This window comes from Puntigrus tetrazona, chromosome 12, assembly GCF_018831695.1.
Source record: "Puntigrus tetrazona isolate hp1 chromosome 12, ASM1883169v1, whole genome shotgun sequence".
Classification (NCBI taxonomy): domain Eukaryota; kingdom Metazoa; phylum Chordata; class Actinopteri; order Cypriniformes; family Cyprinidae; genus Puntigrus; species Puntigrus tetrazona.
Genome location: NC_056710.1, coordinates 13,107,361 through 13,122,632, shown reverse-complemented (window position 1 = coordinate 13,122,632; position 15,272 = coordinate 13,107,361). Strand labels below are relative to the sequence as shown.

The 15,272-nt window shown below is 38.0% G+C and overlaps 1 protein-coding gene across 1 annotated transcript in view; it reads left to right on the top strand.

Moving 5' to 3' along the window:
* atrnl1b (attractin-like 1b) overlaps positions 1 to 8,823 on the top strand; it is an 83,276-nt gene extending 74,453 nt beyond the window's left edge. Inside the window, exons 28-29 of the mRNA XM_043253691.1 lie at positions 2,639 to 2,753; positions 6,770 to 8,823. Coding sequence (XP_043109626.1) covers positions 2,639 to 2,753; positions 6,770 to 6,894 — 240 coding nt within the window. The 3' untranslated portion in view covers positions 6,895 to 8,823. The remainder of the gene's footprint in view (positions 1 to 2,638; positions 2,754 to 6,769) is intronic.
* The last annotated feature ends 6,449 nt before the right edge of the window (positions 8,824 to 15,272 follow it).

Genomic DNA, 15,272 nt, shown 5'->3' with positions numbered 1-15,272 from the left:
ATCTAATTAGCAAGAGAAGGATATATCTCTACAGACTACAAACTGATTTTGATAAAGAAATAGTATGCGGTGTGAAGGAGAGAGAGAAAATCAAAAGGAAAAACAATGATATTCTGCACACGGAGGAATGAGAGAGCTAGAAGGGAAGCTAGACGCCCCCTGCCACCCCCTGTCACTCAGAAACAATGGCTTTGAACTTTTTAAGTGCAGCACAAGTGGCCTCTTTTCCTCTCAAAGAGACAGATATTGCTCTGATAACAGCCTCTGTCCGCCGGCCTTGATGGACATCACTGTCAGCACAAGCTTAATTTGACCTTTCACAAGCCCCTCCACGCCTGTGCCATCACGTTCCATGAGTTCTCTTACGATTCCTCGCCATTTTTTCATTTTAGAACTGAACACATTCGCTGTGATTATATAGGCGAGAAAAAAAAATCTGGCTAGAAAGGTTATGTATTGGCATATATATTTATGCATTTGTTACCTCCTTTGTTGTCTGCCGTTTAAAGTTTAGGATCAGTAAGATTTCTTATGTTTTCATCAAGGCTGTATCTATTTAATAAAAAAAGTAAACAAACAAATAAATAAGCATATATATATATATATATATATATATATATATATATATATTTGTTGTTGTTGAAATATTATTGCAATTTGAAGTAACAGTTTTATATTTTAATATCCTTTAAAACATAATTTATTCATGTGAAGCATTGCTGAATTTTCAGCAGCATAACTCAAATTAATCGGTGTTACACGAGCCTTCAAAAATCATTCTTATTTAATTTTAATTCTAATTCTAATGATTTATTATCAGTGTTGGAAACTGTTGTGCTGCTTTTGGGACATGTGACACTTCCAGAAAAATAATATTAAAAATATTAAAATATATAAAATATTTAAAAATTGCAATAATATTTCACAATATAATTTTTTTTTTTTTTTGTTTTTCAAACAAATACAGCCTTGATGAACATATAAAAATCTGTATATGCACTTAAAAATGTAAAGAAATTCTATTTATAATAATAATATTTATATATTTTTTTTTGTTTATATGGTGAGCACAACTGACATTTTCATTAGAAACTATGTATTTAATAAAAACTTTGGTAACACTTATGAATATTCATAGGAACAGCTTTAATGTGTTATACTTATATTTACTTATTTGTGGTTATAACTTCTAAGAGTATGATCATTTTATAGCACAATGAACATAATTCATTGCAATGGATTATATAGTCAAAATATATTAAATCTCGCCATTTTACTTTTTACTTTACTTAAAGCAGACAAATACCACTTATAAGTAGTAATAATAATAACAATAACAACTGTCATAATAGTCAGTAATAACTGCCATAAGATCAGAAAAATGTGTAATGGTTATGTTTAATGATTGTGATGTTATAACATTATAAGTTTTTTTTATAAAGCAATATGCATTCACTATAGTGCTTTAAGAATACCTTTATAGTGTATTATAAATACACACTTCATATAAAGTGTTACCAAAACCTTTTTAAAATATATTTTTAATTTAATCTTAAAAATGGATATAGGCAGAGTTGGTCTGTTTGGTTGTGTGATATGACGCAATATAAAAAAATTTAATGATCTGCATATCAGTCCAAAGCCACAGAGAGCTCATTTAAATGTCTGCTGCGTGCTTCAATAATTGCCATAATTATATTGAGGTGGGAAAGGGCCAGATTTGTATTAAACATTTCTGCTTTAGAGAAATGTACCTTAGAGTAACTTTGATTTGTCGGCTGGCTCTTAATTCGTTTTATAGGCTCGATGAGGACCATTCTTGGCAGAAAAAAATTGTTGGCTTCTGTTCTCTTTTTTGTGTCTTTCATTTTTTTTACGCACTTTGGCAACTGAGGTAAGATATTAAAGCTTCAATTTGTGGAGAGCCATTGGCTGCCAAAGTCTGTGATCTTGCAGCACGCTCTTGGAAGAGCTCTTGAAGAGGCACTCTCTTTAAACGGTGAATAAAGCCACTCTATAGCTGAGTCAGTGTGTGTGAGGAGGGCCAGAAATGAGAGCGTATTAATGAACTGAGGGAATCTTAAAAGACAATACTTTTATTCATTGGCAGGGACATTTCTGACTCCCTTTGTGATTAAAGCGCGTAAAACGATCGACAAATCCTTTCAGAAAAGCATTCATTTGTATGTTAGTGAACCAGCTCTGAATGATCTGTAATGTGAGATAAAAGATGACATTTTAAGATCACAAATGCCTGTGGCTTCCTTCCTCCTCATTCCACTGTGTTGCATCAGAGACCCGCTCATGCATACTTCTATCCAGGGCAGCATTTATAGGTCTGAAAGCTGGTGCTACAACACGACCCGAGTTGGTAGTCAACAACCTCAAATGTCACCGATTTTCTCCGCCTGTGCGTGCATGATGTGAACTTTGAAAGTGGCTAGAGTCTTTGAGTTTTAGGGAGATGATTTGTTACTGAGATTATCACGATGTGAAATTTCCTTTTCTGTCGAAGTGCGAGAGACATCCTACAATGTCAGCTCACACTGAGTACTGTGACATTTGTGACTGATGGTGATGTGTTCGGGAGGAGGCTTGTTATAGATGACACATTTCCTCTCCTCTGATCTCTCCACAGGGACCGCCCAAGCCAGTTGCCGTGGAACCCTGTTCAGGGGGTAAAGCAGCGGTGCTCACAGTGTTAATGTGCCTCCCAAGAGGGGCATCTGGTGTTCCTCCACCTGGCCAGTCAGGTCAGTAATTTAGAAAGATGTTTGCCCACTTTACATGTGAAGTATCTTGTCTGAAGCTCAAACTGTGGGAACGGAGCTAGCAACAACGAGGTAACGGGTTTGCTTTACCATCTGAAACATAACTGTTCCATAGTACAGATTATAGGAAAATATTATGCAGACACAAATTAATAATATTTTGATATTGTAATAATCTGTTTTTGTTACCAGAAGTTGTGTCAGTTAAAATAAACGTTCATACTAAGAACGATAACTATAAAGGTAAAGATATTAGCATTCACACCAGCGAACGATATTGTCTGTTTATTCTAATTGTATATGACTCTGTCGCTTTAAATTCTCAAGCACATTTTAGAAGGACGGATCCTGATTGGGCATCAATGTTTGTAACATTTATCATAAAATCTTTCTGAAAGTGTTTCCATCGATTTTGTTTCTCTGTGCCGCTATTGTTATAGCTGTGGTGTGGATTTCGCAATTCTTTAATATTGTGAACAATTTTTAGGACTGTATCCTTATCTTTATGGTTATCGACCTTGGTGTGAAGTGGCTCATTGTTCTGAAATTCCTGAATATAGCAGCATTACTCTGTGTGTGTGTGTGTGTGTGTGTGTGTGTGTGTGTGTGTGTGTGTGTGTGTGTGTGTGTGTGTATATATATATGAGATAAGATAAATGATAAGATAAATGTACTCTTTCAGCTGCAGGTGAATGCTACAAATAAATGTAGGCATCACAGCATTATAATGTACAGCATGAAAAACAATCTTGTAAAAGATTGCATTTATTAGTGGCTTGAAATCATTAATTAAGTTAATTGCTAGATTATTAGTTAACTATTAAGAGTATTACAGAATATTTTAAAATGAATTTTATAAAAGGACAAATGAATGAATTAAATGATTAATGCTTTTGTAGATTAAATTTTGAGCGTTACACCAAAGGTAATCTAAATGTAAAAAGGAAATGATAATGCACAAATAAATCAAATATTGACCAATACCAATATAGTTAATATATAATGTCTTTTGTGGTTTACCTCCAGGTGGGTTTGGTATATTTATACCTAGCATAAAATTTAACTGAAATTTAAAAATCTAAAAAGGTACAGGCAGCTTCTCAGTTTATGTTTTACACCGAATTAACATGCCCGCTGCTCACTTATTATATTGCAGTCTGCTTCATTCCCCATGTGGGAATTAATTTCATGCAGGAAGTCAGAGAAGTTCTCCAGCGTTCCCCTGGTGGTCTGATGTAAGTTTGTCTGTGACTGCAGGTCATATCCTCTTACACCACTATGGCTCACCCTAGTCTGAATGTCTCCTGTCTACAGCCCGAATAAAAAAAGATCTAGTCTTTTACAGCTTATTGGACCAAGAAAATCTGAGGAGACATTGTATCTCTCAATGTCCTCGACTTTGAGACAAGCGATAGTCTTGTTCCTTTGAGCACCAAACAGCCTCTACAAACATACAAACAAAAAATAATCAATTCGATAATGATGGTGTCCAGTTTCTGTCTTTTTTTTTTTCCCCATCTTTGACTTTCACCTTCAACTGACAGCACCCTTTCAGAGAGCTTGAACTGACATATCACACACGCATATATTTAGACGGCAGTGCTTTAAAAGCCATGTCAGCTCGAGGTCTGTCTCATAGACCTCTGTCTGGCTTTAAGAGCTACAGAGTGATAAGACTGGGCTAAGAAAAAAACCTTTTACCTCCCCTTCTTCTCTGCACGCCTGTCAGTCAACATGCTGCTTTATGGGACCATGTCCCTTTAAGCTTGACATCTTCCCCAGGAGCTTGACTGATCTGGAGAAATAAAACAACAACTTTTGTTTTGGTAAAGCTTCTCTAAATGCGTCTCGTTTGTTTGTCGAGCACGAAATAGAGGCAACAAATAACAGCACATAACAAAAACAACTACTGATATGCACAAAAAGAGTATTTTGGTGATATCTAAAGGAGGTTGGATCTTTCGAGACAGAGCTTTGTAATTTCATGGCAGTAAAAACTTTAGAGTGGCTGCTTGCTGAGCTGTTGAAGTTCGTCATGAGCATTTTTGGAGAGAGGTACATCGGATGTAGAGTGAGGAATAAAAGGAGAAGGAGGCTGAAGGGGAAAAATGCTGAGACTCTTCTGAATCAACAAAGAATATTTTTGGAGAGAAGCACAGGAGCTTTGTGCACAGATGTCGCTTTGTCGTCAAAGATCTTTGTTTTTGTTCGTCTTTTTGGAAGTTTCACAGCAGGATGGATGTGTAGGTGTTTGTCTGCTAGGATAAAGCGGTGCATCACCTTCACAAAGCAGACCGATCTGTATTTGACTGATGCAGGAGCTTGGAGCAGAGCAGGCCACTTTTGTCAGCTGTCACCCTGCTCTGTCTGCACTTGGCTGCACCTGGTGTGATGCGAGTGTGATCCTGAAACAGCCTCCCACTCGACTTAGCGCTGGGATATGATAATGAACTCAGCCAGCAGACAGTCGCTGATCGCTTCTAACTCTATTGATTATATTCACAGGACCAGCAAGATTTCCGTAGTGCCGAAGGTCTCTCTCGTTCCGTGCTTGGCTAACAAAAATGTTTATTCATTATATGCATCTGTGATCATATAAGTGAACTTCTTTCCTTCTCTTTAGGATTTGTAGGACTACAGGCACATATTTCTGCATTCTTAACAGCATATATCCAAAGTAATTCCATATTTTAAATAAAATAGAATAAAACTGAATAAAACAAGAATATCTAGGTGATAATTTCTTTAAAAAAAATGTGGAGATATTTGCTTGTTTTATGCACATATCTTCTCATATTTTACATTGCATTGCCAAAATGATTCCATTTTACATAAAATGCTACAAACACATATGTCCACATTCTTTACATCATATATATCCAAAATGACCCCATGTTTGAAATAAAATAAAATAAAAATAAGTATATATGGGTGTTAATTTATGTTTACATTTAGCAGCTCAGTAGTTTTAAATGTTATCTTTTTACTGTATAAGACATTTATGAGTTCTTAAAATTACCTCTTTTATTCCACAGTCCTCACAATCTGACCTATTTAAAAAATAAATAAAAATCTAGCAGCATTTTTTTTTTGTTATACACTGCTTGACCCATCATTACTGGCACACGTCCAATCCTTTTTGACCTGAATGGTGAGTAGTTTAAGTTCATGCAAAAACAGCTCTAAAAGCACTCCAGCAGTAGGCGTACACCACACGCTTCAATCCCGAGGACCGTTCTGTTGACAGACGTGTAGTTTTCAGATTCCTCCCTGCAGCCCAGGTGTGATGGGTAATAAATCGATGTAGGGCAGTGTGTAACTGTCTGAGGCTCAGGTTGTACGTGGATGTAAATCCTCTTTGCCTGAATGCTCGAAGCTCCGGCTTCACACTGATGTGCTGAATTCAATTCCTTTTGCCCTGGCCTGTCTGAAGTAATGAATTGTTCCCCTCCGATAATTGTATTGCTTCAATAGCGGGGAGGGAGCAGTGCCAGACTAGCACAGAAGTGGCCGTTGTGTTTGTAGGATGATTTGTGAGATGCTGCTTTGAAAAATGGCTTTGGGGTTGCGGCCATGGTTTTGACCACAGCAGTCCGTGACAGAATCCTGGCGCGTAACACAGGGCGCTAGGAGTTGAGCTCACTTCATACCCCCATCCTAGATTTAGAGAAAACTGGCTACAGAATAGGAGAAAGCGATGCTCTCTGAAACCAGTGACCTTGGTGATGAACAAGAGTCTTCCAAGGCCACTTCTTTATTCACGAACAGTCAGGAATCCCTCTTTTAAAATGAACGAGCTGATAGTTGTTCTTTTGAAAGAGATAGCTTTAAGTTACCATTGTCCCTTCTTTTTTTTTTTTTTTTTTTCTTTTTTTCTTTTTTTTATAAATAACTTCGCTTTGACATGTAAATGAAGCAGTTTCGCTTTTGAATGCTCTCTGCGAGTCTGCACTGCTTCTCTCTGACCCTCGGCTTTCTTTGTTGTGTGTTGTCTGCAGGTATAGCCATCGCCAGCGCTCTTATCGACACGTCCCAGCAGAAGCCCATGGACTTCAAAGAGAAAAGTCAAGGCTTGAAGAACCGCAAAGCTCTGCCTCCCGCTCACCAGGGCACCTGTGTTTGAATCGTCTGCGGCCTTGGGTGGGCTGTCCTTTACCAGAGTGACCTCCTCTCTTGTGCTGCTTCCGGCAGACGGTGGCCTAGAGTGGCCCCATGTGAGGGGATTATTTAGGCGACAGAGTGCCCTCTATTTCCACTCCAACATTCACTTTATCTCTCCACGTCATAAAAAGATCTCGTCCATTTCAAACAACCTTGCCATCTCCACCTGCTCAAGCTCAAACGTTACCAGTTCGACTCTACCAACTAAACCATGGCTTCTTCTTGATTCATCCAAAACTGTTGAGCCCTCATTTTCTGTCTTCTCAAGGCCTTCTCAACATTGAGGGTCTCTCCCATCAGCTTTACACCAAGCACAGATGTGCCTCTAGCATGGTTTGTACATTTTGGACCAGAGTGTCTTGCTAAACCAGAAGTAGCGTTCTGGTAGTCTCGGGACGATCGCCGATTTTGTGTACGGGTTGCTCACCTATTTGTATGCTCGCCAACTAGACTTATGTTTTTGCTAAATTTTTAGCTCTTTCGACATTTTATTTAAGAGATGGACTATAGAAATGTTTGCCATGGCGTGGAAGCTGTCTGTCGTGTAAGCTAATGACGTTCTGCTGCTGGTAGCTTCATGCTTGGTAAACTTGTGTTAGGAATGGATCACATCCGTTTTTAGCTAGATAGGTTTCACACATTTCATACTTATGCTCTTCTTGTGAAGATTTTGCATGAACCACTCACACTATGCTTGAAACTTTTAAACAGTTTGTGGGTTACGTGTCACACGAAGAACGTCTTCATGTCTTGAAATATTGCACACCGTTTGCTGCACCGTAATATAGAGGAGCCAGCTGGTGAGGGTGAAATCGAGTGTCAGTCGTAAATCGCAGAGATAAGTCGGACTCTAGTTGAGGGATGAAATCGTGCCTCGCCGAACTGACAAACCTGGACGATTTACGCCAGAAGCCACATCTCAACGGGTGTATAGGATTGTTAAGGAAAGCAAGGAAACTCTAGGAAAGCCGTTGATCTTCTTTATTTTTATTGTCGTTTTTCAGCAGTACAGATTTAAACGAGCAGTGACTGAATTTGAAATTGCAGTAACGCTTCATCTCTTTATAAGGAACTTTTTGTATTCTTAAGTTTCACATATTGTGAATGTCAACAGAGGAATGTGGACCGAGTCCTCTCAGAACAGGTTAACCAGGATTCACCATACAACTGGATCTTCTGAAGTCCTCAGCCTTGCTCTAACACATCGGCAAGACCGAGCCTGAGCCCTCCGCGGGTGAAACGGGACAACCGGGTGAATTATTTTCCTCTCTGTGGCAACAGCAAAAAGTGTACAGCATCCTAATCATCACTCGTTTGCTTTAGATGGACTTGAACATGTGAATCTAATGTGAATCGCTCTTTTTCTCTTCATGTAGCTACTTCAATGTTTTTGTTTGTATTTTTTGCTGGTTTTAATAAAGGATATTAAAAGGTCAATAGGTATTTTAGGGCCACCCTCTGTACATGACGGTGATGAGAAATAATCATGTCTTTTACAATGTTTGTGAAAAAAAAAAAGAAATGTCGAATTGCTTTTGTAACTAATTGATTCCTGTGTAATACCTCTGTGATTTGATTCTTGGGTCACTCATGTAACTAACTCGGTTCATGTTGGTATCTGTTTTTAAAGTTAAATGTAAACTGAAGCTGCTCATCTAGATTATTCTGGGCATTTTTGAACTTACTTTTTAGGTCGTGATAGGAATTTAGTTTCAGAGCTATTTTTTATCTTGAAGTAAGAGATTGTCACGCAGGATTTCTACAGACCGATTACACAGGAATCATCTCACTGTACCTGAGAAAAAAACTGATTCATTCATCCCTCAGTGCATATCATTAATCTTCATTGTATTTTAAAGATGAATGGAAAAATAAAACACTTGAATATTCAGAAGTTCACGGATCATTCCAGCGCCTGTGAATATGATGAAAATCAATCATTTGGTAGTTCTCATTGCTCTTAGCAAATACCTTAATGTTAAAATGCACGTTGGTTGCAGAAGATACACCAAAAAATATACAAATGCATACATTTATAATAGAGTTACTGTAGGTGTAAAACAAGTTAGCTGTTTAATCAGTAAAATAAATGTGTAGTTACAATATTATCCTTGCCCATCAAAAAAACGCCATGTATTTGAAAGTATTTTCATTTCATTCCAGAGCAACCCTTATTAGTCTCAGAACCGCTGAGGCAAGAAGACCTCTGCCTGTTAAAACATTTGGGAGGCTGATCTGATCTGAGCCTGTTATGCCTGACATGCAAAGCAAATATCTCTGTTCTGTAATATGGTTTTAGTGGCCCGTTATTTTACCACAGTCAAGGGGTGCTACGCAGCGATGTGAAGTGGACTGCCTAAAACCCACAGCTTTGAGTGCCTTTGCTTTCATAAAATGGCAACAACAGCAATATGATAAAAATGCCAATGTTCAATTGATACAATTCATCCATCAAGTAGTTCATTAGCCTAACTGTATTTTTTTTTTTTTGCCCATTGCCAAGCAACATAACAATCATAGAGAGAGCAGCTAATGCGCAGTCACACAGTACTTTTGTGTTGTATAGTTGCGATCTTGTATTTTTATTGGTGATGTTACAGATCTGTGTCCCTAATACCTGTGTACTTACATATTAACTAGATGTGTTTATAGTATGTGTCCACACTGGTACATGCATAGTATCTACAAATGAGAAATTGTTAAACTTTATATGAAGAAAACAATATGTAATTACACTGATGTTGCACAGCAGCAGCCTGTAAGTTAGGCTTTACATGTAAATTGTGGTTATGTCCAGAATGTTACATTTTTATATTAAGTGGACAGTTCTTGGGAAATCTCCATGTCAGTGCACTGGTTCAGAGTGGTACACCAACTCCACCGATTTCTGATCCAACTCATCCTACTTTACATATCCCTAAGCCTACCCAATTACTCTTATACATGTTGTTACAAAATGTATGTTAGACTACAAGTGAACAAAGCGTTGTCACCGATCTCCTGTTAGACATTTATGCATATTCATATTTGTATATACTTATACCAATATGTACCAATTATACGTACACAACTAGTTACTATGTAAGTACACAGGTATCAAGGACACTTTAATATAAAGTGGGATCAAAAAGGTACACTGTAAAAAAACAATAGTTGTTTCAGCTTGAAATAACTTGTTACCCCGCTACCTAAAAATGTTTTGTTGAGTCAACTAAAATATTTTAGTAGTTGTCATTTACATTAACATTAAGTAGCATGTTATATCATTTGATTAGAGGGGCTATATTAATGTACAACCTTAAACTGCATACGGGTGGCTTAAACTTCTTGGCAAAAAAAACGTTTGTTGTTATTAATGAATCTAACTTTTAAAGTGTTTTTATCAAAGGATTTTTTGCCACCTATGAGTATTAGGCCCCAAATTTGTCATTAAATCATTCCAAATATCAACCTATAAAAATAAAGCGCAACACCTTAAGTAATAAAGTAGTAATTAACTAGTAATACTAATAAAAAAGTAATTAACACACTTTAAATAATAAATCGACAGCCTAAATTGTGGTTCTTCCAACCAAATTTTAAAGCCCTGATTTTGTACATTGTCTCCCAAATTAGGGTTGATACGTGACGTGCGATGAGTATCCTCGATTCCTGAAGGTTGTGCTGTTTCATAGACGCCTCACGGTGACAGTCACTAGACCTGGCTAGTCAGTCAGTCTGCTCAGGTAGGTGCACGGTACAGGCTGACATAGACGGAATGAGCTGTCACGGCTGACTAATGCCCATAAAGACGCTCAGGGGAGACGTATGGATAACTCTTTGCGGATCTGCGTGTGTCTGTGCGTTTTTTTTTTTCAGCCTGCTGACGGGAGACAGCCGTAACATCACGCCATGTATCAAAGCCAGTGATGGATAAGCCTGGCTTGTTTTTGCATTTTCCATGTCAAAGCGTTCCTCACTGTCTTCTGGAAACCATTCAATACCGAGCCTACTCATTAGTCTCTGGACAACGCTGGCTGAACTTCTGATAACATTTGAATTTGCGATCGGCTGCAATCAGTGTCGAAGTGGTGACAGCACGGCGAGTGTTAAAAGAAATATAAAATCGTCCGACGATCCATTTTCTTCCTCCTAATGCTCCGGACTCCTCCCTTCGCCCCATTTTTCACCTGATCCCATCCTCTGATGAGCGCTTGAGGCGTGCCATTTCCGTATGGATGAATCTGTCAATATCAGTGGTATAAGTCAATGGTGGGGGAGTGGTGGAGTGTGTATCCGGTGCGGCCGTATATCTCTGGGTGCGTCAGTGGATGAGTGCTGTGAGAGATGCCTCGTGCCTTTATTGCTTTTAGTTGGCAGGAAATGCCCAGCGTAAATCAAGGTGTCTGGCACTAACATTAAGAGATATTAATGAGAGTGCGGCCTGTTGGTAATACAGGAGGTGAGAGAGAGAATGAGCGATGGTTACGGATAAATCATTCATTCTTATGACGCCTGTAACACAGAGACCTGCAAGGAGGAAGAGGAGTTTACCAACACTGGGGTGCGCTTCTCTGGGGCTAATTTTATTTTCCTTTTTATTTGAGCATATGTAAGCATTGTGCAAAAAATTTGCATTTAAGTAATATTAATAATAGTGAGCATTGCTTATGTGTATGTATATATATATATATATATAGTTGCCATAGGCTTAATGGTGGGGATGAGGAGACTTTGCATGTACAGTAGGTGAGGGCCTAGTTTGTTTCTTGCCTTTTGCTGCAACTTCAAGAGGCTTCAAAAATTCTGCTTGTGTTTGTAGATTATCATGGTAACTTTTTTTTCAGAAAAAGTAAAACATGCTTGTGGTCAAATGCAATAAATACAGATAATCATTTAGCTTAGATTTCTTTGGTTTGGTTCCGTGACTCTTTTGTTCCACCTTGTTTTCTTGTGGCTTGTTTCAAGGCTTTTTTATTTGAACTTTTGAAATAATTAGCCGACACAAAACCTTTATAAAAAAAAAAATGAATGTCTCAAATCCTGCTGACCCTGCAGAAGGCATGAATGCTCCCTCTGAATTGTCATCCTCCTGGCATTATTTCCCTTCTGATGTTGGGTAATTTTTTCTGCTTGATTGCAAATTACACAGACAGACCTCATCTGGTCACAAAGCTGATGCTTGTCTTTCTGTATTCAAGGCCCCTTAAAAGAACTCGGGGCACATGGCACTGAAGACTGCTCAGAAACCAGACATTATTCCTAATTGCCTTTGGTAATAACAAAGAAGCTCCTATGTTCAGTTTCCCTCAGCTGTCCTATGAGTCATGTCCCTGTCCCATCTCAGTGTCCCTCTGCCCACTTCCGTCTTCACTTTGCTTTCAAGCTATGAAATGGCCCATGACTAATCGTCATGTACAGCATGTTGAGAGCGTGCTGGCCATAGGTCTACCCTTTCACCTTTCCACCCTCACATATGAAATATTTGACAAGTGGACCAGAGTAACCATGGACTTTCGACTATAATTCTCATTTTAGAGGTCAGAGTTCAGAGATCACATGCGACAAGCACATACATCTTAGGAAACGATGTAATCCATCACAAACAAGTTAAAGATGGCCACACTTGGGGTTCTTGACTGACCCTTTCTGCCCTATTCATATTCCCTATTTATCAAATAATTTTCAAATAACACCCAGTGATTTTCAAATTTTATTATTATTATTATTTAATGCCCTATCCATCTATCTATCTAGGCACAATGTGCATTGATCGACATTCAGTTACATTTGTGCATTAATAAATACACTTGCATTACAGTGAGGGTAAAATAATAATAATTTTAATAATATGTAAGCTGATAATTATTTATGGACTTTTAAAATAAATCAACTTTTTGTTTTATCTAACTAAATTAAAATGCTGAAAACAGTTGTTTAAATGCTAAAATTGAATTTAGCCGTCACATTATGGTGTGCAATATTAAGAATAGACATTTATTTTAAAGATTGATAAAGACTAAAAGGGTGTTACTAAACTAATAAATGTTTGAAAGATTAACTAAGTGAGCATTAGGTGACAGCCAGTGTAGTCTAAATCTAAACACGAGCAAGCGCAATTAAACATTCAATAACAACAATATATAAATTTTTTTTTTTTTTTGTGCATTCAATTTAAATATATTGTTAGCAACATTATTCAGCACGTCTAATTCAGTTGGATTTGTCACTATTGGTTTTTACTGAATTCACTCCTCAAACTTTTTAGTTGTCCTGTAGCACACTCCAGTAAAGCAAAAATCTTCTCACATCTCACATCTTCTTGCCGTTATCAATGAATCAAATCACTGACCCGTTATTACCTCTGCCCTTCTGTAGATTTGAAGAAAATCAATAACAAACAGCCCCGAAACCCTGACATTTACTACAAATACGATAAAAAGTACAGTCGTAAGTGTCATTTTTGTGGAATGGTAAAAGCATTTAAAATGATGTTCTCCGAAAGAAAAAAAAAAAGAGAGAAAAAAGTAACGTTGCCAGGCTCCAAGGTCAAGGGTGAGGTAATTAGATACGAGTTCCTCTCTGAGAGCAGACAGTGCACACTGATTACATTGTTCTGTATCTTCTTTGCCTCTCTTTTATTTGAGGAACACAATTATTTTAGTCTTTCACTGAGGTTCGCGTGTGGCTGTGCTCGTTGTGTACAAAGGACGTATTCTAAGGTATTTTTTAATCAGTCTGGCTTTCTTATTCCAAATTTATCTGAAACAGACCAGACACCCAGCTCATAAATTTCTTCATTTATTTGATACCGTGTCATTTGCTTTTCATTCCTGCTTCACAGCTCATATTACGCTTGATGCAAATCTGCGATGCTCCGCAATTACAATGGCACGCTGTGATCCCTTTCTTTCGAGCAGACTTCGCAGCCACCGACGCTCCGCTCGAGCGATTATTAAATCTCGCCTCTCAGCGTTCCTTGTTTCCTACCGTGCAAATTTCTCATAAATACACTTTTTTTCCCCCCCCAGTGTGACACAGCTAATAAATCCTCTACTGATCTTTTGGACACATGTTCAATCATCATGTCTGAAGCGGTGGCTGGTGTCAAGAAACACCACGTCCTAGTACAGCATGTTGAGTGAGTTCTAGGTGAACCCGGTTGCGTCCTTGTGCGTTATTGTCCTGGGGAGAGTGGACTGATGTGATCCGACTGACAATCATGTCCCCATTATCACTTAATCCTGCCTGCTAGGAGTGAAAGTTAATCCAGCCTGATAAGATGGCCGAGAACAGTCAAACTGAGGTAACAGTTGAAGCTAAAGCATGAATGGTGACTGGCTTCTACATCTCTACTGCTTTAAGTATCACTAAATGTAATTTTTTTGTAGCATTAATCTAATTATGATTGTCAGTTTGTGTTTATTAATAATATGATGCCAGTTCATGGACAAGCGGTTGTGTGGATTACTTGTGATGCTTGAACTCTCGTTCTGACGGCACCCATCCGCTGCATTGGATCCACTGGTGTGCAAGCGATGCAATGCGACCAAAATTCTCCAAATCTCTTCCGATGAAGAAACTCATCTCTTGATTGGCCTGCGGGTGAGTAAATGCTCAGCTAATTTTCATTTTTGCGAACTACAAAAGCATTGTTCATGTTACTTCACGATAGCTAATACGTTAAGTGATGTCAACGGAAAACTGTAAGCTGTTACCACTAACGCTGTTTTGCAGCTCCTTTTTGTCCCAAATATTTTTTTTTTAGGACTTCTAAGCTGGTTAGTGACTTTTGAGTCATCAGTCAAACTGACAGGACCTCACTAAACCACTAGAGCTTTTTATGGCTTCCTGTTCAAGTGTCAAGTTTAATGTTGTAAACTGTAAAGCGTATAACTATTTTTTGCCCGTGAAGGACATACTGGCGTAGTGAATCGAATGGGGCTAATCCATAGGACATGTAGACATTCAGTTCATCTCCTATTTTAGTAATGAGAATCCAAGAGCTCTTCAATTATAGTCTTTACACGTTTACTGACACTGGCAGCATGTCTTGTTTAGCACTAAATGGCACAGTCTGCCAGAGAACTGTCTGATGTGCACTTCAATGTTGAGTACTTTTGAGCTCAGGGGGTTTTTAACACTTTCTAAAGCCATACACCTCCAAATATAATGATCCATTTTATTCCTCTTTCTAATAATAATAAAAACATTAGGGTTAATATTTACTTTTGACACTCTTTGTGATATATATACACACATATTCTTTCATTCAGTTTTGGGTAGGCAGGTTTTTCTGAATGTCTCCTGTGCTCGAAAAAACTCTGGTTTGAAAACCCCTCTTATACTTCACACATATTT